Source organism: Belonocnema kinseyi, chromosome 5 (genome assembly GCF_010883055.1).
Source record: "Belonocnema kinseyi isolate 2016_QV_RU_SX_M_011 chromosome 5, B_treatae_v1, whole genome shotgun sequence".
NCBI classification, from domain to species: domain Eukaryota; kingdom Metazoa; phylum Arthropoda; class Insecta; order Hymenoptera; family Cynipidae; genus Belonocnema; species Belonocnema kinseyi.
The window spans coordinates 150,584,972-150,608,691 of record NC_046661.1 but is presented as its reverse complement, the minus strand read 5'-3'; the positions used below and the strand labels follow the sequence as shown (position 1 = coordinate 150,608,691).

General features: G+C 21.9%; 1 protein-coding gene across 7 annotated transcripts in view; it reads left to right on the top strand.

Annotated features, from left to right (window-relative positions):
- LOC117172501 (septin-7) overlaps window positions 1–23,720 on the top strand; it is a 178,067-nt gene that overhangs the window by 100,843 nt on the left and 53,504 nt on the right. For all 7 annotated transcript variants that reach the window (XM_033360504.1, XM_033360506.1, XM_033360508.1 and 4 more), the window contains one exon: window positions 18,542–18,749. In XM_033360504.1, coding sequence (XP_033216395.1) covers window positions 18,542–18,749 — 208 coding nt within the window. The remainder of the gene's footprint in view (window positions 1–18,541; window positions 18,750–23,720) is intronic.

Here is a 23,720-nt window from a genome sequence, read left to right as displayed (position 1 = left end):
ATTATTTGGTCACGTGCTACTATAATTTAATGCACTTGACTTAACCTGGAAAATTTAACGTTCTGTGAGATTTTTTTCTCTGACTTTAGTTTTCAATAAATAGTTTTATCACGTTTTATTCGCTCGCTCCTCATTTGTCCTGGCTGGAACAGAGAATTTTAAAAATATCATTTCACTTGGAACAGGGAATTTTTTATATGAAACGGGAATTTAAAAAAAAATTATAATTGGAATTAAGAAGAAAGGAGATTTAAAAATTCCTGTTACAAGTGAGCATTCGTCACAATTTAAAAGTTTTTTGTTCTGTTTTAGGTTTTATCATTTTAATTGAAAATTTGTTTCATTTTGAAAACGTAACGATATTGTTGATTAAAAAAAAATAAAATTTAACTATTCCAATAGAAAATTGAACTATTTTGCTGAAAACCCGTTTCATTTATTAAATTTCAGAATTAGATTTATACTAAATTCTTTTATATCAAACTCTTGTTAAAAAAGTTTATTTGTTTTGTTCGTGATTTACCATTTTAATTAAAAATTTATTTCCTTGGGTGAAAACTGAGATATTTGATTGAAAACTTGTTTTTTCTTTTGATGAAAACGATTTTTTTTGTCGAGAATTAAACTACTTTGTTAAAAATTTGTTTATTTTTAAGTTGAAAATTATATATATTTTTTTAGACATTGTTGAACATTAATTTTTTTACTACAATATATACAAATATACACAATTTTCGACAGAATTGGAACAAATAAAAGATTTAAAAAATCAGAAATATTTATAAGTTTTGAAAAGATGGAGCAATGATTTTAAACATTAACATTTTTTTTATTTTATAAAATTTATGTAAACAGAATATTTACAAAAATTTCGAAACATTCCAAAATATTTCCAAAGTGTTAAAAAAAGAATCGAGAATATTTTAACGCCATTTTTCATTTTGTAAAACTTTTTTAATATTTCAGAAAAATTCAAATAATTTTTTTAAAAATATACAAGTTTCAATTTTTTATAAATAATTATAAATTTGAAAAGGTTTAAAAAAACTCGAAACAGCACGCAATTTTTCCACATTTGGAAATAATATGAAGTTTTTGGAATTAATTTTATGAGGATGTTTAAAAATATTTTTAAAAAATCACAAAAGACTTCCAAAATTGTCAAAAACTAATTTGGAAAGAAATAATTCGAACTTAAGAAATATTTAGAAGTTTTGAAAAGATTGTATAATAATTTTAATCATTCAAAAATTATTTTTATTTTACAAAATTTATGTGAAGAGAATATTGACAACAATTTCGAAACATTCCAAAATATATCCAAAATATTTTAACGCCATTTTTTCATTTTCCAAAACTTTTTTAACATTGAAGAAAAATTAAAATCATTTTAAAAAGAATATACAATTTAAAATTTTTTGGTAATAATTATAAATTTGAAAATTTTTTTAAAAACTAGAAACAAAACGCAATTTTTTCAATATTTCAAAATAATATTATGAATTAAAAAAATTAATTTTATGAGAATATTTAACAAGATTTCAAAACATCACAACAGATTTCTAAAATTATCCAAAACTAATTTTGAATGAAAAAATCCGAACAAATTAAAAAAAAATGTAGAAGTTTTGAAAAGATAGAACAATAATTTTAAACATTAAAAAATGATTTTCGTTTTACAAAATTTATGTGTAGAGAATATTTAAAAGGATTTCCAAACATTTCAAATTATTTCCATAATTGTCAACAAAGAATCCAGAATATTTTAACGCCATTTTTTCAGTTTGCAAAATTATATTACGAAGTTTTTAAAATTAATTTTATGAGAACATTTCAAAAGATTTGAAAACATCACAAAAGATTTCCAAAATTGTAAAAAAACTAATATAGAAAAAAAAATTGAAAAAATTGAAGAAATATTTAGATGTTTTTCAAAATTAAAACAGTAATCTTGAACATTAAAAAATGATTTTTATTTTACAAAATTTATGTGTAGAGAATATTTAAAAAGATTTCGAAACATTTCCAAATATTTCCAAAGTGTCAATAAAGAATCTAGAATATTTTAACGCCATTTTTTCATTTCTTAAAACTTTAATATTTAAGATATACAAGTTTAGATTTTTTTATAAATAATTATTAATTTGAAAAGGTTTAAAAAACTTAAAACAAAGCGCAATTTTTACAATTTTCAAAATTATATTACGAAGTTTTTAAAATTAATTTTATGAGAACATTTCAAAAGATTTTAAAACATCACAAAAGATTTCCAAAATTATAAAAAACTAATCTGGATAGAAATAATTCGTACTTAAGATATGTTCAGAAGTTTTGAAAAGATTGAGCAATAATTTTTAACATTGAAAAATTATTTTTATTTTACATAATTTGTGTAAAGAGAATATTTACAAAAATTTCGAAACATTTCGTATTATTTCCAAAATTTTCAAAAAAGAATCTAAAATATTTTAACGCCATTTTTTTCATTTTGCAAAACTTTTCAAATATTTAGGAAAAATTCATATCATTTAAAAAAAATATACAGTTTTTAAAACAATTTTTCAAATATTTATAAATTTGTAAAGATTTAAAAAAAAAACCGCAATTTTTCCAGATTTCGAAATAATATTATGAAGTTTTTAAAATTAATTTTATGAGAACATTCAAAAAGATTTTAAAACATCACAAAAGATTTATAAAATTGTCAAAAACTAATCTGGAAATAAATAATTAGAAAAATACCAAACAATTAAAAAAATTTTTAAAAAAAGAATCTTAAAATATTTTAATGCCATTTTTTCATTTTGCCAAACTTTGAATTATTTTTAAAAGAATATACAAGTTAACATTCTTTTGTAATAATTATAAATTTGAAAAGTTTTTTTAAAAACTTGAAAAAAAACGCAATTTTTTCAATATTTCGAAATAATATTATGTATTAAAAAAAAATTAATTTTATGAGAATATTTAACAAGATTTGAAAACATCACAAAAGATTTCCAAAATGGTCAAAAACTAATCTGGAAATAAATAATTAGAAGTTTTGAAAAGATTGAACAATAATTTTAAACATTGAAAAATTATTTTTATTTTACATAATTTTTTGTAAAGAGAATATTTAAAAAAATTTCGAAAAATTCCAAAATATTTTCAAAATTTAAAAAAAAGAATCTAAAATATTTTAACGCCATTTTTTTCATTTTGCAAAACTTTTCAAACATTTAGGAAAAATTCATATCAATTAAAAAAAATATATATAGTTTTTAAAACAATTTTTCAAATATTTCTAAATTTGGAAAGATTTAAAAAAAAACGCAATTTTTTCCAGATTTCGAAATAATATTATGAAGTTTTTAAAATTAATTTTATGAGAACATTTAAAAAATTTTTTAAACATCACAAAAGATTTATAAAATTGTCAAAAACTAATCTGGAAATAAATAATTAGAAAAATACCAAATAATTAAAAAAATTTTTTAAAAAGAATCTAAAATATTTTAACGCCATTTTTTCATTTTGCCAAACTTTGAATTATTTTAAAAAGAATATACAAGTTAACATTTTTTTGTAATAATTATAAATTTGAAAAGTTTTTTTAAAAACTTGAAACAAAACGCTATTTTTCAATATTTCGAAATAATATTATGTATTAAAAAAAATAATAATTTTATGAAAATATTTAACAAGATTTTAAAACATCAGAAAAGGTTTCCAAAATTGTAAAAAATTAATCTCAAATGAGAAAATCCATACAAATTAAAAAAAATATTTAGAAGTTGGGAAAAGATAGAGCAATAGTTTTAAACATTAAAAAAATTTTATTTTACTAAATTTATGTGTAGAAAATATCTGAAAAGATTCCGAAACATTTCAAAATATTTCCAAAATTGCAAAAAAAAATCTGGAAGATTTTAAATTAATTTTTCCCGGGAATTTATTTTTGTATGAAATTCATTCTCCAGGTAAATTTTGAGGGCTAAAATTCGGAAATTTGAATGACCCTCTTTAAAAATGGTTGATACTGAACTGAAAGAATTAAAAAAGGAAATAACGGAAGGAACTTGACTTCGATAATGACTTAACGATGTACTCTCCTCCTGGAATGAAGGTGTTTAATGGAAAACAATTGGCTCTCCTGTTGGTTTGCAATTTCAATTCCATCGAGGATATTGGCTTGTAAACCATCATCTGTCGAACACGTGCAGCTCTGAATGCTCTGAACTTTTGCAGTACAGCTGCATTTGAGTCTCGTTTTAGAGGCTCTCAATCTCCTTTGACAAACACTACTAACTTCTCCTTCTTTCTTTCTTTCTTTCTTTCTTCTCTCGTTTTATTTACTTCCAAGTTTCAACTCTCCACGTCACGTCAGCAGAGACTCACAAAATGAAAATAAAAATCCGAGAAAAAGGAGAAAAAGAATCTTCTCCAATTACACTGAAACAGGGAATTCATTAGTTTCGAGGAAAGGCCTTTTTTCGATTCATTTTTAGCGCAGAGCGTTTTAAATTACGTGATTTCGATTTCACGAAGCTGGAATTTTGAAGGGGTTTAAGACTTATTCATACTCCCTTCTTTTTCCTGTTTTTTTTTTTTTTTTTTTTTTGAATAACTTTTGACTGAATTCATAAAATCCAAGACGAAATTCAAATTTTTTTAGTTAGCAGTTATGTCTTTTTTGTTGAAAATTCAGTTAACTATATTCTTGATTTATAATTTCTCCTATTTGGTTAAAAACTTATGTTTCTCGGTTAAAACTGAACTTCGTTTGTAAAAAATTTAACTGTATTTTAAAAAAAATCGCTTTTTTTTAACTGTTTTGTTGAACATTTGCCATTTTTGATAGAAAATTCATCCTTTTGGATGGAAAATTGATTTTTCTTGATTACAAAATTATCATTTTTATTTCCTTATAGGTTGAAAAAATCAATGTTTTGTTAAACATTTAACTATTTCTTTGAAAATTATATTTTTTTAAATGGAAAATTCGTTCTTTTGAATTAAAAATTTATCTGTCTTAATTAAAAGTAACCTTTTTCTGTTGAAAATTGAACTGACTTCCAAAAAATGCCTCTTTTTCGTTTGAAAATTTAATTATTCTGTTCAAAATTGTAACTGTTTCGTTGGAAAATCGAATTTTTTGATAGAAAATTCGTTCTTTGGAGGAAAAATGGATTTTTCTTGACTAAAAAAATTATCATTTTTATTTCCTTATAGGTTGAAAAAGCCACTGTTTTATTAAAAATTCAACTACATATTTCGTTGAAAATTATCTTTTTCATTGAAAATTCATAGTTTTGGACTTAAATATCAATTTTTTTCCAAAGTATTTGACTGTTTATCTTGAAAACTCAAATGTTCTATTGAAAATTATTTTTTTTTCATCGAAAATTCGTTCTGTTGAATTGAAAATTTATCTTTCTTGGTAAAAAGTAACCCCTTTCTGTTGAAAAATCAAATGGCTTCCAAAAAAAATCCTCTTTTTCGTTTGAAAATTTAACTATTTGGTTGAAAAAGCTACAAACTATTGGTTAAAATTTAATCTTTCTTGTTTGAAAAATCTAACATTCAGTTGAAAATTCATTCTTACGTTTTGAAAATTGACTGTTTTGTTAAAAATTCCACTTTTTCGTAGAAAATTATCTTTTTTATTGAAAATTCATCTTTTTGGGTCAAAATCAGATTTTTTTCTAAAGTATTTGACTTTTTCTCTTGGAAACTAAAATCTTCTCTTGAAAATTAATTTTGTTTGTCGAAAATGCGTCCTTTTGGATTAAAAACTTATTTTTCAGAGTTAAAAGTAACATTTTTCTGTTGAAAATTGAACTGACTTCCAGAAAATCCCTTTTTTTCTTTTGAAAATTCAACTATTTGGTTGAAAATTTAATTATTCTGTTTAAAATTTAACTTTTTCCTTAAAAATTCGACTTTTTGGATCAATAATTTCTTATTTTGGATTGAAAATTCATGTTTTTTTGTTAAAAGTGAACTTCTTTTGTTAGAAATTCGACTGTCTTCTAAAAAGCTCGTTTTTTTATTGTTTGAAAATTCGAATATTTGGTTGAAAATTAACTTATTTTGTTGAAAATTTAACTATTTCGTCGGACAATCGAATTTTTGGATAGAAAATTCGTTGTTTTGGATGGAAAATTGATTTTTCTTGGTTAAAAAAATACCATTTTTAATGAAAATTCAACTTATAAGGTTGAAAATATAACTATTTGGTTGAAAAAGCTTCTGCTATTTGTTAAAATTTAATTTTTTTTTTGAAAAATCAACTATTTAGTTGAAAATTTATTCTTATAGGTTGCAAATTACCTGTTTTGTTAAAAATTTAACTTTTTCGTAAAAAAATTATATTGTTTATTGAGATTAATCTTTTAGAGTTAAAAATAAATTTTTTCTAAACCATTTGACTTTTTGCGTTGAAGACTCAAATTTTCTGTTGAAATTTTTTTTTTCATTGAGAATTCGTCCTTTTGAATTGAAAATTTATCTTGCATAATTAAAAGTAACCTTTTTTTTTTGAAAATTCAACGGACTTCCTAAAAATACCTCTTTTTCGTTTGAAAATTTTGGGTTGAAAATTGGATTATTCTGTTTCGAATTTAACTTTTTCCTTAAAAATTCGTTCTTTTGGATAAAAAAATCATATTTTTTGTGTAAAAGTGAACTTCTTTTGTTAGAAATTCAACTTTCTTCTAAAATTTTTTTTTGTTTTGTTTGAAAATTCAACTATTTGGATTAAAATTAAATTATTTTGTTCAACATTCGTCATTTGGGAGTGAAACTTCATCTTTTTAGGTTTATCAAATTTTAGTGGTTTCAACTGTTTTGTTGAACATTCGTCTTTTTGGATCGAAAATTCGTCCTTTTGGTTGGAAAATTTATTTTTCTTGGTTAAAAAATTACCATTTTTTATGAAAATTTAACTTATAAGATTGAAAATATAACTATTTGCTTGAACAAGCTACTTTTATTTGGTAAAATTTAATCTTTTTTGTTTGAAAAATAAACTATTTAGTTGAAAATTCATTCTTATATTTTGAAAAATCAACTGTTTTGTTAAAAATTTAAGTTTTGGATTGAAAATTTATCTTTCTTGGTTAAGATCAACATTTTTCTGTTAAAAATTCAACTGACCTCCAGAAAATTCCTCTTTTTCGTTTGAAAATTTAATTTTTCTGTTAAAAATTGAACTTTTTCCTTGAACATTCGACTTTTTGTATAGAAAATTCGTTATTTGGATTAGAAATTAATGTTTTTTCTTGTAAAAAAATGCCTGTTTAGTTCGAAAATTTGATTATTTTATTGAACATTCGTAATTTTGATTTGAAAAATCACCTTTCTCACTTGAATATTGATCTTTCTTGGTTAAAATTTAATTTTTGGTTGAAAATTAAACTTGACAAGTTTTTAACGTTTTCTGGTTTTACCTGTTTTGTTAAACATTCGTCGTTTTGGATTGAAAATTCATCATTTTATATGGAAATTTATCTTTTTTGTTTAAAAATTAAAATTTTTGTTGAAAATGAACTTTTTTTTACTGAAATTTCATCTTTTTGGGTTTAAAATTTTTTTCCTAAAGAATTTATTTGCCTTTTATCTTTAAAGCTCAATTCTTCTGTGGAAAATTATTTATCTTTCTTGGTTAAAAATGACTATTTGTTTGTAAATTCATATTTTTGGATTAAAAACTCAATTTTTTTCTAAAGCATTTGACGTTTTTTCTTGAAAACTCAACATTTTTGTTGAAAATTCGTCCTTTTTGGTTAAAAGTAACCTTTTTGTGTTGAAAATTCAACTATTTGGTTGAGAATTAATTAATTTATCGAAAATTCGGCCGTTTGGATGGAAAATCTATCTTTATTGGTTAAAAGTAACCTTTTTTATTGAAAATTTGACCGACTTCTAAAAAATGCCTTAATTTGGTTTGAAAATTCAACTATTTGGTTAAAAAATTATTAATCCGGTGAAAAATTGGTCCTTTGGGATTAAAAAATTGATTTTTCCTGGTTAAAGGATTACTATTTGAATTGAAAATTTCCGTGTTAAGTTTAAAAATATAACTGTTTGGTTGAAAAAGGTACTGCTATTGGTGAAAATGTATCCTTATAGGTTAAAAAATCAACGGTTTTGTACAAAATTCATCTATTTTATTGAAAATTATTTTTTTTATTGAAAATTCACCTTTTTGGATAAAAAATCAATTATTTCTTAAGCATTTAACTTTTTACCTTGAAAATTCAACTCTTCTGTTGAAAATTAATTTTTTCTTTTGTATTGAAAATTGATCTTTCTTGGTTAAAAGTGAACTTCTTTTGTTATAAATTGAACTGTCGTCTAAAAAAATCGTTTCTTTGTTGTTTAAAAATTCGGATATTTGGTTGAAAATTTACTTATTTTGTTGAAAATTTAACTGTTTCGTTGGGCATTCGAATTTTTTTGATAGAAAATTCGTTCTTTTGCATTAAAAATGAATGATTTTTGGTTAAAAGTGATCTTCTTTTGTGAGAAATTCAACTGTCTTCTAAAAAATTCGTTTTTTTTGTTTGAAAATTCGACTATTTGATTTAAAATTAAATTATTTTGTGGAAAATTCGTTATTTTGGTTTGAAAATTCATCTTTCTAACTCAAAAATTGATCTTTCTTGTTTAAAATTAAATTTTTTGTTGAAAATTAAACTTTACAGGTTTGCGACTTTTTCTGGTTTTATTTGTTTTGTTAAACATTTGTCTTTTTGGATTGAAAATTCATCATTTGGGATGGAAATTTTTGTTTCTTGGTTAAAAAGGACAATTTTTGTCGAAAATTCAACTGCCTTCTAAAAAAGCCTCTTTTTGGTTTGAAAATTAAACTATTCGATTAAAAAATCCATTATTTTGTTGAAAGATCAACTGTCTTATAAAAATTAATTTTTTTTTGGTTTTTCAAATTCAACTAATTGGTTAAAAAATTAATTATTTGGTTGAAAATTCGTCCTTTTGGATGAAAAATTGATTTTTGTTAGTTTAAATATTACTATCTCTTTGGAAATTCTCTTTTTTATTGAAAATTCATCTTTTTGAGTTAAAAAATCAATGATTTTCTAAATCACTTGACTTTTTACCTTGAAAACTTAACTATTTTTGTTTAAAAAATTTGTTTACAGAAAATTAGTTTTTTTGGGTGGAAAATTCATCTGTCTTAGTTCAAAATTACCATTTTTGTTATAATGCAACTTTTAAGGTTGAAAATGTGTCTATTTAGTGGAAAAGGCAATTGGTTAAATTTTAATTTTTTTAAAATCTACTATTTAGTTGAAAATGCATCTTTTTGAGATAAAAAATTAATTTTTTTCAATCAAAAATTTGTCCTTTTGGTTATGGAAATTCATCTTTCTTAGTTAAAATTAACCTTTTGTTGTTGAAAATTCAATTGCCTTCTAAAAATGCGTCCCTTTAGTTTAAAAATTCAACTATTTGGTTTAAAATTTAATTATTTTGTTGGAACATTCGTTTTTTTTTATTGAAAATTCATCATTTTGGTTGAAAATTTATCTTTCTTGGTTAAAAATTAAGATTTTTGTTGAAAATTCAATTTTTAACGTTGAAAATGTAGTTATTTGGTTAAAAATTATCTTTTTTTTATTGAAAATTAATTTTTTTGTGTATAAAAATGAATCGTTTTCTAAAGGTTTCGAATTTTCGTCTTGAAAACTCAACTCCTTTGATGAAAATTCCTTTATTTTTTTTCTAGAAAATCCGTCTTTTTGGTTTGAAATTTCAACTTTGTTGGTTAAAAATGTAATCTTTTTTGCTTGAAAAATCTACTATTTAATTGAAAATTCATGCTTTTGGGTTGAAAAAGCAACTGTTTGATTTAAAATTGAACTTTTTCGTTAAAAATTATTTTGTAAATAAAAAATTCATCTTTTCAGGTTTAAAAATCAATTATTTTATATAAAATTCTCCCTTTTTAATTAAAAATTCATCTTTCTTCGAAAATTGAACTATTTGGTTAAAAATGAGTGTTTTTTAGTTGTTATAAATTTGTCATTTTTGGTAGAACTTCTTGATTAAAAATGCACCTGTTTGATTAAAAATTAGTTTGTTTTGTTTAAGAATTCAAATATTCGTTTAAAAACTTTTTTTTATAGCAAATTAATCCTCTTGGTTGAAAATTCAACTATTTGCTTGAAAATTCTTCGATTTTTGTCGAAATTTCGTTATTTTTTTTCTTTTTTAGTTTAATATTTAAATATTTGGTGTAAAGTTCATGTATTTTATTAAAAATTCGTCTTTTTTTATAGAAAATTCATTTTCTTGAATGAAAATTCAACTATTTGGTTATAAATTCGTATATTTTTGTATAAATTTCATTTTTTTGTTGTTAAAAATTTAACTCTTAAATTGAAAATTATTTTTTTTGTTTAAAGATTCAACTTTTTTGTTTGAAAACTTTTTTTTAAGGAAAACGAATCCTCTCGACTGAAAATTAATCTTTTTGGTTGAAAATTAAACTTTTTGTTTAAAAATTCATATTTTTTGGTTGGAAATTTATTGTTTTGTTAAAAAATGTGTGAAAAATGATATTTTTTGTTAAAAATTAATTGCTTTGGTTGCAAATTAATTTTCCTAACTGAAAATTTTGACTAGTTTGTTGAAAAGGTAAATTTTATAGGTTGAAGTTTGATCTTTTTAGTTTGAAAAATCTAGTATTGCTACTCTGGTTGAAAATTTGATTAGATAAAAATTACAATTTTTTATTAAAAACTGAACTCTTTTGTTGAAAATTCGCCTATTTTATTTAAAAATTCATCAATTTTGGTAAAGATTCAACTTTTTTTAATGAAAATTCAACTAGTTGCTTGAAAATTTAATTTTTTTTTTGTTGAAAACTCAACTTTTTAGTTGGAATTTCAACTGTTTTCTACCAAATTCGTCTGTTTGGCTTTAAGATTTAAATAGTCGGCTCAAAGAGGGAACTGTTTTTGGCCGAAGTTTAATCTTTTTTTGTTTTAAAATACGACAATTTTGTTGAAAATTTAACTGGTTGGTTGAAAATGTAACTATTCAGTTGACAATTCTTTTTTTTTAACATTTTTTGAACTGAAAAATTTAACTATTTTTATTTGAAAAATTAATTATTTTGTATTTGTTTGAAAATTGTCTTTCTTTGTTAAATATTATCTTTTTTATTAAAAACTCAATTTTTTAGGTAACGGTTATTGGTTGAAATTCATTTTTTTTTTATTTTAATTCATGATTTCTCAAAAATTAGAATTTTTATCTTGAAAACGCAACGCTTTTGTTGAAAATTCGCATTTTTGGGTTGAAAATCGAACTATTTGCTTAAAAATTCATGTATTTAGTTGAAAATCCGATTTTTTTTTGCAGTAATTTAATCTTCTTCGCTGAAAATTTATCGTTGTCGTTGAAAACTCAACTATTTTGTTAAAAATGCAATATATTTCTACTTGAAATCCGGAATTTCAAGCGTTTCATATTGAATTCTTTATGCTATCTTTTTTATTTTTTTATTTTTTCCCTATAATTTCCCAATTTTTAAGAAAAATCATCCTATTTCCTGTATTTCTCGAGAATTTTCGACTGTAAAGTCTGTGTTGTAAATTAGAATGCATTAAAATTAAATTCATTTGTAGAAACGAGTCTCGTTGGATTTAATTATCTAATATATTTAAATTGAGTAAATTCGCCCCGATTAGTAAAGCTGGAACCTGACGATTTAATTGAAGTGTCAATGACACGAACGAACGAACGATGAATGAAAATCGACTGGAAACTCCTGAAAGGAATGTAATTTTCATTGAATATAAACGAGACGGTTTGTGAGTTTGAAAGGGGCTTAGGGTCGTTATTAATAGTAAGACGCACACGCCCATCCACTATTTTATCCCTAAAAATAGTAATTTCACTGCCTGACCTTGCTGATGTTAACCCACTCTGAATTCTGAATCAGTTTTCAGTTTCCATATTATTTTTAAAATAATTAAAAAAAGATAACTTATGCTTCAAACACTTAATCTTTCACTGAACCGATTTAAACCTTCACGCTTAGCTAAATACGAGGTTTTTACATTTTTTTTAGGATTCGAATTATTTCAAAAGACGTGTCGAACTTTCAGAAGTTTTGAAAAGATTCTAAAATAAGTTACGTTTTGAAAATATTAAAAAAAAAATTTTTAATGTAGATTATTGAATATTTTTAAATTAAATTTTGAAGCTTTTTAACGAGCTTGCATTTTATAGTTACGATGAAAGCGAAAATTAACATTGCTTTTTTGTTTTGAAAAAATATTTTGAAATATTTTCAAACATTTCAAATGGTTTCATAAAATTTCGGAAAAGATTACAGAAGATGGTAAAGCAAAATAATGTTCGAAAATTACAAAAATATAGTTAAAAAATTCGAACATTCCAGAATATTTCCAAAATTGTCAAAAAAGAATCTACAATATTTTAAGGCCATTTTTTCATTTTATAGAACCTGTTAAAAATGTGAGAAAAATTAAAATCATTAAAAAAAAGTTTTTACAAATTTTCTAAATAATTTAAAATTTGAAAAGGTTTAAAAAAACTTGAAACAAAACGCAATTTCGAGCGTAAATTTTTTCAGATTTCGAAATAACATAATTATTAATAGCCTAATATTTTTAATAACATAGTATCATAATTATTAATAATAATGTAAATTAAAGACCAATTTTTTATTTTGCAGAACTTGTTAAAAATGTAAGAAAAATTTAAATAATTTAAAAAAAGTTTTTAGATAAATTTTTTAAATAATTTAAAATTGGAAAAGGTTTTAAAAAACTTGAAAAAAAACACAATTTTTTCCAGATTTCGAAATAACATAATTATTGATAACATAATATTTTTAATAACATAATAATATAATTATTAATAATAATATAAGTTAAAGACCAATTTTTTATTTTGCAGAACTTTTTAAAAATGTTAGAAAAATTTAAATCATTAAATAAAAGTTTTTCGATAAATTTTTTAAATAATTTAAAATTGGAAAAGGTTTAAAAAAAACTTGAAACAAAACGCAATTTTTTCCAGATTTCGAAATAACATAATTATTGATAACATAATATTTTTAATAGCATAATAACATAATTATTAATAATAATATAAATTAAAGACCAATTTTTTATTTTGCAGAACTTGTTAAGAATGTAAAAAAATTTCAAATAATTAAAAAAAAGTTTTTTAACCAATTTTTAAAATAATTTAAAATTTATAAAGGTAAAAAAAACTTAAAACAAAATGAAAAGATTTTAAAACATCAAAAAACATTTCCAAAATTGTCAAAATCTAATCTGGAAAGAAAATATTTGAAAAAATGTAAGAATTGTTAAGAAACTCTAAAAAGATAGAACAATAATTTTATATATTAAAAAATTATTTTTATTTTACAAAATTTTTGTAATGAGAATATTTCATAAGATTTTGAAACATTCCAAAATATTTCCAAAAGTGTCAAAAAAGAATTTAAAAGATTTTAAGGCAATTTTTTCATTTAGCAGAACTTGTTAAAAATGTAAGAAAAATTCAAATAATTAAAAAAAAAATTTTTTTAACAAATTTTTAAAATAATTAAAAATTTGAACAGGTTTAAAAAACTTGAAGCAAAACGAAATTTTTTCTATATTTCGAACAATTATTAATAACATAATAACATAATTATTAATAATAATATAAATTAAAATCCATTTTTCATTTTGCAGAACTTGTTAAAAATGTAGAGAAATTTTAAATCATTAAAAAAAGTTTTCTAATACATTTTAAAAATAATTTAAAATTTGAAAAGTTTTAATAAACTCAAAGCAAAACACAATTCATGCAACATTTCAAATTAATATTATGAAGTTTTTTAAAGATTTTGAAAGGCTCCAGATTGAAAAATTTATTTTAAGAGAATATTTAAAAAGATTTTAAAACATTCCAAAATATTTACAAAATTGTCAAAAAAGAATCTAGAGGATTTTAAAGCACTTTTTTCATTTTTCATAACTTGTTAAAAATGTAAGAAAAATTCAAATCCTTAAAAAAAAAGTGAAAAATTTTTTTTTAATAATTTCAAATTTGAAAAGGTTGAGTAAAACTTGAAACAAAACGCAACTTTTTCCAGATTTCGAAGTAACAAAATGAAGCTTTTTTTAATGATTTTGAAAAAAGTTTTTTAACAAATTTTGTAAATGATTTACAATTTGAAAAGGTTTAAAAAACTTGAAACAAAACACAATTCTTGCAAGATCACAAAAGATTTCTAAAACTGTCAAAAACTAATATGGAAGATTTAAAATTGAAAGATTTCCGAAAATTTATAAAAATCTTTTAAAATCTTTTTCATGCGTTAAAATGCCCTAAAAATCTTTTAAACTGACACTAATGTTGCTCAAAAGTTTGGTAAAAATCTGTAAAAAGAAAATGAAATTTCGTATACATTATCTGAATACTTTTTTCGCATATCTGAAATATTAAAAAATCTTCTTGAATTTTCTAGAGAAAATTAGGAGAATTATATTCATATAACCCTAAAGCAAATAAACAGAGAAAGTTAAAAAATAAATAGTTATTTCTACTTTTTATTTTGTATTAAAAATTATTTTCCCTTTCAAATTATAATTTGCCTCAAATATTGTTTTGGTTAAATATTAAGTATTTTTTTTTAGTTAAAAATTGAAATATTTGGTATAAAATTCGTGTATTTTATTAAAAAATCGTCTTTTTTGGTAGAATGTTCATCTTCTTGAATGAAAATTCAAGTATTTGGTTATAATTTCTTATATTTTCATATAAATTTCATTTTTGTTGTTAAAAATTTAACTGTTAAATTGAAAACTAATTTGTTTTATTAAAGGATTTAACTATTTTTTTTCTAAACTTTTTTGTATGGAAAATAATCCTCTTGGTTGAAAATTAATCTTCTTGGTTTGAAAATTAAACTTTTTGGTTAAAAGTTCATATATTTTGGTTGGAAATTTATTGTTTTGATAGAAAATTAAACAAGTTTAACTGTTTTGTTACAAAAAATTGTATTCATATTTCTTTATTTTTTATTAAAAATTCATTGTTTTGGTTGCAAATTAATATCCTTAACTGAAAATTTGACTTGTTTGTTAAAAAGGTAAATTTTATGGGTTGCTTTTTCCGAATTGAGCTGTTTTTTATTTAAAATAAAACAAGTTTAAGGATTAAAATGTCAAATATTACATTTTTGGTTGAGAATTAATTTTTTCAGTTGAAAATTCAACTACTTTTAAAAAAAAGTATTTTTTTTGGTTGGCGGTTCATTATTTTAGTTGAAAATTAACTTTTTTGTTGAAAATGAACAGAGTTGAACAGTAAATTTTCTAAAAGATTATAATTTTTTATAATGAGTTTGAATTTTTTTATTCACTTGATTGTTTTAAAATCAGTTTGATCTTTAAATTAATTTTATCGAATTCTTCTCCGTTCTCTTAAATTTCCATTAAATTAACTTAAATTAGATTGTAATCAATCAAGTTTTTTTTTTAGAAAAAAAATGTTCAATTTATTTTAAGAGAGTTACAGTTTTTTTTTTAATTAGTAAGGTTTCAAAGAATTAAAAAGATTTGAGTTTTTTTGGAGTTTATCCTGGATTCTTTTAAATTTGTTGGAATTCTATTTAATTTTTTTGTTCTAATTTACTTGATTTTTATAAAATTTTTATTTTCAACAGTTGTTATTCAAAAAAAATTATTCTAATTTCAGGCAAATCATTAGATTTTTTCATTTTTAAATTTTTTCGAATTCTTTTGAATTCTTTTAATTAACTTGAAATAACTGGTTTAAAATGAAACAACCATGTTAAAAAGTCTTACTTTTTGTTTAAAAATTTGACTATTTAGCAGAAAATAAACTTGATCTTTACAATTGCTATTTGGGTGTTGTGAAATGAACTGGAATCTTCTTTGGATACAAATTTTACCTTTTTTTTAGGTTTTTTGTTATTCATCTGTTCTAGAAGAAATTTTATTTTTCTATTTCGTAAAAAATTTAGTTTTTGTTTTAATTCAATAGTTCGGTGTTAAATAAAGAACTTCAATTATTTTCTCGATGAAAATTCAACTGAAAAAAGTTTTTTTGTAACGAAAAATTCATCTGCTTTAAGAGAAATTTTATTTTCAATCTTTTACGTAGAAACTTATTTTTTGTTACAAAATGTATAGTTTGTTCTTGAACAGTGAACTTGCATTTTTTTGGATGAAAATCAACATTTTTTTTTATTAATAACAAGTCATCTGTCTTAAGAGAAAATTCAAATTTTTGAGTAAAAATGCAACTATTTGATAGAGAATTCAATAATGGACATTTAAAAAGATTGTAAAGCATCACCAAACATTTTCAAAATTGTTAAAAACTAATCTTAAAACTTTGAAAGATTTCCTAAAGTTTATAAAATATTTAATGCCCAAATATTTTTGAATATTTTTAAATTTAAATCGAATTGTTTTGTAGTCATTAATCACTTCTTTGGCTAGAAATTAGTAGAGTTTCACAGATTTGAAGCGATTTTAAGTTTTTTTTTTAATTCACTCTGAAATATTATAAATTCTTTTGAGTTTTCTTAAATTGTATGAATTAACTTGAATTCTTTTAAATTTACTCAATTATTTTTAGATCAATTGATTTTTTGAATTCAAATTTTTTTGTATTTAATTGGTCTTAAATTCTGTTAACCTCACCTTGAATTCTTAGACATTTCATCATATTCTATAAAGTTTTCTTCATATTTTTAAATTGTCATCAATTCATTTGAATTTATTTTAATTCGCCTTGAATCTTTGTGGACTTTTTAGAATTCTTTTCGGTCATCTCTAATTTCCTAAATTGTTTTCCTTAAATTTTCTAAATGTATTCCAAGTTCACGGAAATGAATGGAATTTATTTATTTAAAACAAATTTTACAATTAATTTGAATTCGTTTGAATTTAACTTGAATTGTTTTGTAGTTTTAGTCACTTCTTTTGTTAGAAAATAGTAAGGTTTAAATTTTTTGTTTGTTGAATTCATCCTGAATTATTTTAAATTACTTGGAATGTTCTTGAATTTTTTTAATAACTTGAATTGTTTTAAATTTACTCAATTCTATTTAATTTAATGGATTTAAAATTTTTGAAAGGTTTTATTTAATTGCTCCTAAATTCTGTTAACCTCATCTTGAATTCTTAGAAATTTCATCAAATTCTGTAAAGTTTTCTTTCTATTTTAAAATTTTCATCAATTAATTTGAATTTATTTTAAGTCACCTTGAATCTTTAAGAATTTGATTGAATTTGGATTTTTTGTTAATTTTCTAATTCATTTGAATTCTGTTCGGTTTCAAAAATTCGAAGAGATTTTAAGGCTTTTTCTGGAATTCATGCTGAATTATTTTTAATTCTTTGGAATTCTCTTGAATTTTTTTTTTAATAACGTAAATTCTTTTAAATTTACTCAATTCTATTTAATTTAAAGGATTAAAAAAATTTTTTAAGTCTATTTGGTCCTAAATTCTTTAAACCTCACCTTGAACTTCTGTTTCAATTTCATCGATTTCTGCTTGTTTATCTTAAATTCAATCCAATTCATTTTAATTCTTTTTAATTTAACTTGAATTGTTTTAAAATCTTCTGAATTTTATTTTTTTTTATTTTTTATTATTTATTATTTTATTCCATAGGGACTGTGAGGCCTGTTTCCGTAAAAAATTCTGATTTTGACTTTTGAACAGAGAATTTCGGAAATTAATTTAGTTGTGACTTGCTTGGAATTTTCTAAAATAATTATTAATTTTGAATTTAGATGGGAGATAAATAAATTAAATTTTTTTAAATCCCCTTAAAGAATTATAATTTCATCTTGGAACAGGTAGTTTTTGAGATGGAACGGGCCAGGGTTGAAAAATAATTATAATTCTGATTTTGAAAAAGGTTATTTAAAAAAAAGATGTTTATATTCTGAATTATACTTCTTTTACCAAATTTTTTGTTTTAAAGCAGAAATTTATTGCTTATTACATAAAACATTTCGAATTCCTACGCAGAATTATAATTCTTTTCAAAAATTCCCTAATCCAAATCAGAAATCTTTTAAATCTTTTCAAATGTTGAGAAATCGCTTGAAATTTCTAAAAATAAAAGAAATGTTTACAAAATTCACGTGAAGAATTACACAGACATCCTGACTTTGAAGACGAAATTTTCGAAAATAATTAAAATTTTGACTTTGAGAATAACAATTAGCTAAAGGAATTATAATTCTGAGATATTTTGAAAAATAATTTTAACTGATTTAGAAGAAGGGAAATTAAAGAAAATACCTCTTGAAATTCAGAATTATAATTCTTTTCCAAAGTTTTCTGTTCCGAATCAGAAATCTTTCAACTCTTTTTAAATTGTCCATGAAAAATTAGCAATTATAAAATAAAAAAAAATATATAAAAATAACCTGGAGGAAACCTGAAAATAAATCTTGAAAATATATAATAAAAAATATATATTTTTAAGATTGAATTAATATTTTGCAGGTGAATCCGGACTGGGAAAGTCGACACTCATAAATTCCATGTTCCTTTCTGACATCTACAGTGCAGAATATCCTGGACCCAGTCTCAGGGTGAAAAAGACAGTCGCCGTGGAGACGAGTAAAGTTCTTCTGAAGGAGAATGGCGTCAATTTGACTTTGACGGTCGTGGACACACCCGGATTTGGCGACGCCGTTGACAATAGTAATTGGTAAGAAATTCCAAAGCCGAAGTACAATTCGAGCTATAATTTCTATCTAAGATTATAATTCTAGTCGTTCTGATCAGTTCTGATCAAAGTTTCCGTTTTACCATCCGGAGTGAGATTAAATAAAATATTCTGTAAAAAAAAATAAACGGCTTTCAACTACACTGGGAGTCCTGGGTTCGAATCCCAGTGGTGAACATCGTTTTTTTTTATAGAAAATTTTGTTTAATTCAAGATATGATATTTATGAATAGAAAATTCACATTTTCTGAATAAGAATATTTCAGGTTTCATATTTATATCACCTATTATCTTTTTTTTTTTGTCTTTATTAAATAATTCCTTGTTTCTATTTTTTAAAAGAAATTTCACTTTCTTGTTTTAAATGTGAACTGAATTAACAAAACAGAATAAAAAAATTCAACTATTTTTCGTTGAAAGTTAATTTTTTTAATTGAATAATCTACTATTATTTTTTTCGGTTGATAATTTATTATTTCGGTTAGAAATTCGATTATTTGGTTGAAAACTTTTTTATTTATTTGAAAATTCGACTGTTTTGTTTACAAAAATTTTATTGGTTACAAATCAAATTATTTTGGTAGAAAATTCAACTGTTTTGTCGAAAATTATTATTATTTTTTTTAATTAAAAATTCAAATGTTTTGTAAAAAAATCGTATTTTGTTAAAATTCGCCTTTTTTTTATTTAATTTTCATCTTTTGGTAGAATAGCCTTTTTTAAATTAAATTTTTGTTGATTGGAAAGTCCACAATTATAATTTTGGTTCAGAATCGAAATACTTGATAAAAACTTTATTTTTTTCGGTTGAAGATTGGTCTCTTTGGTTAAAAATTTAACTCTTTTGTAGAAAATTCACCTTTTTTTCTTTAAAATTACATACTTTAGTTAAAATTTTCTTTCTTTCTAGGCTGCAAATTTTGTTTGTAATTTTTTGTTTGTTAGAAAATTCATTTCTTTTGGGTAAAAATATCAACTTTTTGGTGAAGTGATTTTTTTTCAGGGCCTTTCACTATTTACGTGTAAATTATTGAGCAATTGAATTACAAAAATTTTAATTAAAAAATTTTGAAACTTCAATTTCAAAATTTTAAAATTCAAAATTTCCATTTTGAGTGCTTTAACAAATTTTTGATCTTAGATTTTAATTGTTCAGTACACATTTCATTTTAAAGACTTAATTAAAAATTAGAAGCGATTAAAATCGAAAATTTGGATGAAAAATATTTTTATTTCATCAACTATGAATATAAATTAATAATGATTTTTTAAACTGAACTGTTCTTTAAGATTTAAAAAGTTAATGATAATTAATTTTACAAGACGATTCAAAATTAGTTCGCAATTTTAGAATTTCCAATTTTTAACGTTAAAAATTATGTAAACTATTTAAATTGAAAAGTCTTATTGGTTATAAAAATGTATGAATTTTGAAATCATTCAATTTGAAATTTTTTAATTAAGAAAAATAAGAATTACTTAATATTTGAAAATATCTGAATTTTTATTTAAAATCAGTAATTATATTTAAATATTAAAAATTAAATTTTGAACATGACATTTTAATTAGTCTATTTAAAGAATATTTAATTTGTTATTCAAATTTTTGAACTACGATGTATAAATAACAATTGAATGAACACATCTTTTTTTTTAATTCGAAGAAGTTATAGAAATATTTAGAAGTTTTGAAAAAGGTCAATTTAAAAATTGGCAGATTTCGAACAAAAAATTAATAAGCTTTTTAAGAATTTTGAATGCCTTCAGAAAATGGAAAAACATTTCCTATCAAAATTAATAAGGTTTTCTTATTTTCAAAATATAATTTTGTGAGATTATTCAAAAAGAATTAGAAAGATTTACAAAATTATTAAAATATGTAGAATTAAAAAAAAAAATTATAAAAAATTGGATGTTTTTATTTAATTAAAAAGCCATTTATTTAAAAAAATGTAATATTTTTTTGGATAAAAAGTTCAACTGTTTGGTTGTAAACTAAACTAATATACTATTCTCTTGACAAAGTAACAAATTCAAATTCATCTGTTTTAATATAAAATTTAATCTTTTTTTTTTTTTTGATAAAAATGCAACTATTTGTTAGAGAATTGAACTATTTTCTTAAAAATTCATACTTTTTGATTGAAAAAGTTTTCTTTTTGTACTAAAAATTAAATTTTTTTCGTAGAAACTTTTTTTTTTGTTAAAAAAAAATCCTATTTTGATCTTTCAGAGTCAACTGGAATCTTTTTTGGATGAAAATTCAAATTTTTTAAATGAAACATTCTTCTTCTGCTTTAAGAGAAACTTCATCTTTTTTGATAAAAATGCAATTATTCGGTAGAGAAGTTAACAATTTTAAAAATTTATATTTTGTTCATGAAAACTGGACTGAAACCTTTTTCAACAGAAAATTGAACTACTTTTCGGAAAATTTATATATTTTTATTTAAAACTTTATTTTTTTTAGAAGAAATTTCTTCTTTTTTTTAATGAAAATGCAAATTTTTCGTTTAAAATAATTCTTCTTTGCTTGATTATTCAACTAATTTGTTTAAAAGATTTGATTGAAACACTTTGTTACGAAATCACTTTTTTTGTTAAAGATTTATATTTTTAGTTGAGAATTTATCGCTTTTGTTAAAAGTTTAATTATTTTGTTGAAAATTAATCTTGTTTAATTGAAAATTAAACTACTTGTATAAACGTTAAAGTTTTTCTTGAATGTTTATTTGTTGGAAATTTTTCTTTTTAGTTTTTCAAATTCTTTTTTAGGTTTTATTTTTTATATTCGGTCTATTCCTTATTTTGAATTATCTTGAAGTCTTTTTAAATATTTCAGGATTATTTATAAAGATTCCGAGACATTTTTAATATATTTCAATATTTTGAAATATAGAATTTCACGGGATTTTTGATTATTTTAGTGAACTTTAAAGAATTAATTCATGAAAACTGGTGAGGTATTTTGTAGGGTTTTAAAGATTTATGATATTTTTAATTTACCCTGAATTCTTATTAAATCATCCTAAATTCTCTGAAATTCTACTTATTTCAGTTCTTTTTTTTTATTTTGAAAAATTTAAATTTCAAAGATTTAAAATAATTTCGGTTTTTTAAAAAGATAAATCTCTATTTAAAAAATGTTAAATTTGGAAGTAAGTTTTTTCAATTTTGACGTATAAATAACAATTAAACAATTATTATTTGTAGAAAAAATTTGAGTAATTTTAAGAGATATTTCGAAGTTTTGAAAAGATTCAAAATTAATTAAAAACTTGAAATGATTTCAAGTAATTTGAATGTAGTGTGTTAACATTTTTTTTAAGAACTTCTAAATATATTTGAAAATTAACCGGATTTACCTACAATTTTTGGAAAATCCTGCATTGAAAAAAAATCCTTTAATTCTTCCAGTTTCTTTTTTGATCATTTTTAAAATCTCTTAAAATCTTTTTAAATTTTCTGTTACATTAATTTTTTAAAGTGAAAAGCCATTTGCAATTTTCCTAGGAATCTTCAGAAAATATTTTTATTCTTCTGAAGCCTTGCACAATTCTTAAAAAGATACTAAATTTTTTTTTTGTAATCTGCATAAATCTACATTTTGTTTTAAATTCGACTGGGGATTTAAAATTTTTTAAGGCTTAAAATTACTTAAAATACTATAATTAAAAACAATTTTAAGTTTATCTTCGAATTCTATAATTTATAAAAGTTCTAATTTTTCACTTTTTTGGTTATAAATTAGTAGGGGTTTCAAATATTTCAAGAGATTTGAAAATTTTTTCGAATTCACCCTGAACTCTTTTAAATTCTTTGGAATTTTTTTAAATTGAATTGAACCCTTCTAAATTCTTTCCTTGAGTTTTTCTAAGCTTGTTTCAATGTTACTGAATTCAATAAAGTTTTTTCATATTTTCAAACGTTTATTCTTTTAAATTCATTCCAGTTTAACGGAAATCAATGGAATTTTGTTAATTTTTAACATTTTCTCAATTTATTTGAATTCTTATGAATGTAACTTAAATTTTTCTGAAATCTTATGAATTTATCCTGAATTTGTTACCCTTTGAGCGTGCAAAAGGGATGCTATGAGCGCGACAAAAAGTACCCTTTGATCTCTATATTTTATTTTATAGGATCTGTGAGTCCTGAGTTTCAATAAATTATATTCGGAGTTCCAAAAAAAAAAAAATGTTTTTGGCTCAATTTTTATTTTTATTTATGTGGACCGTAAGGCATACAAAAAAATTTATGATTTCAAAGGGACGACTGAAAGTTCCCGACACTGTAAAATTCCCGAATTAGAAAATTTCTGAATAATCAAATTCGCGAATAATAGAATCTGCCGAAAAATAAAAATACCGATTTGGAAAATTCCTAAACAATAAAATACATGAATAATCAAATTACCGAAAAATAAAAATACCGAATTGGAAAATTGCCGAAAAAAAAATTCTCCAATAATAAAATTGTCGAAAAATAAATATACCGAATTGGAAAATTCCCGAATAATAAAATTCCCGACAGAAAATTTCCGATTTATAAAATATGCGAATTGGAAAATTCCCTAATTTTAACAATTATAATTTTTTATAAATATATCTTATTGATTACAAATACAACAATAAGATATTTGTTTCAAAAATTATTTTTAACATTAAAAATCTTTAAGCATATTTTTTGAATTAAAAATAGCAATTCAGTATTTAATGAAGTGCAAGGTTTGATCTAATAAAAATCCACCCTCAATTTTCTCGGAACCCAATGCTATTTTCTGATTAAACGTATTTTCTGTTGATCCAACAACTCAATAGGTAAAATGTGAGCTATCATTTTTTCTTTCAATAAAGAATTACATTTTTTATCAGTACCAAATTTCTAAAAACGTGCGCTTGGAAAGAAAAATATCGTTAAATTTTCTGCATACTTTGTAACGTTTTTTAAACA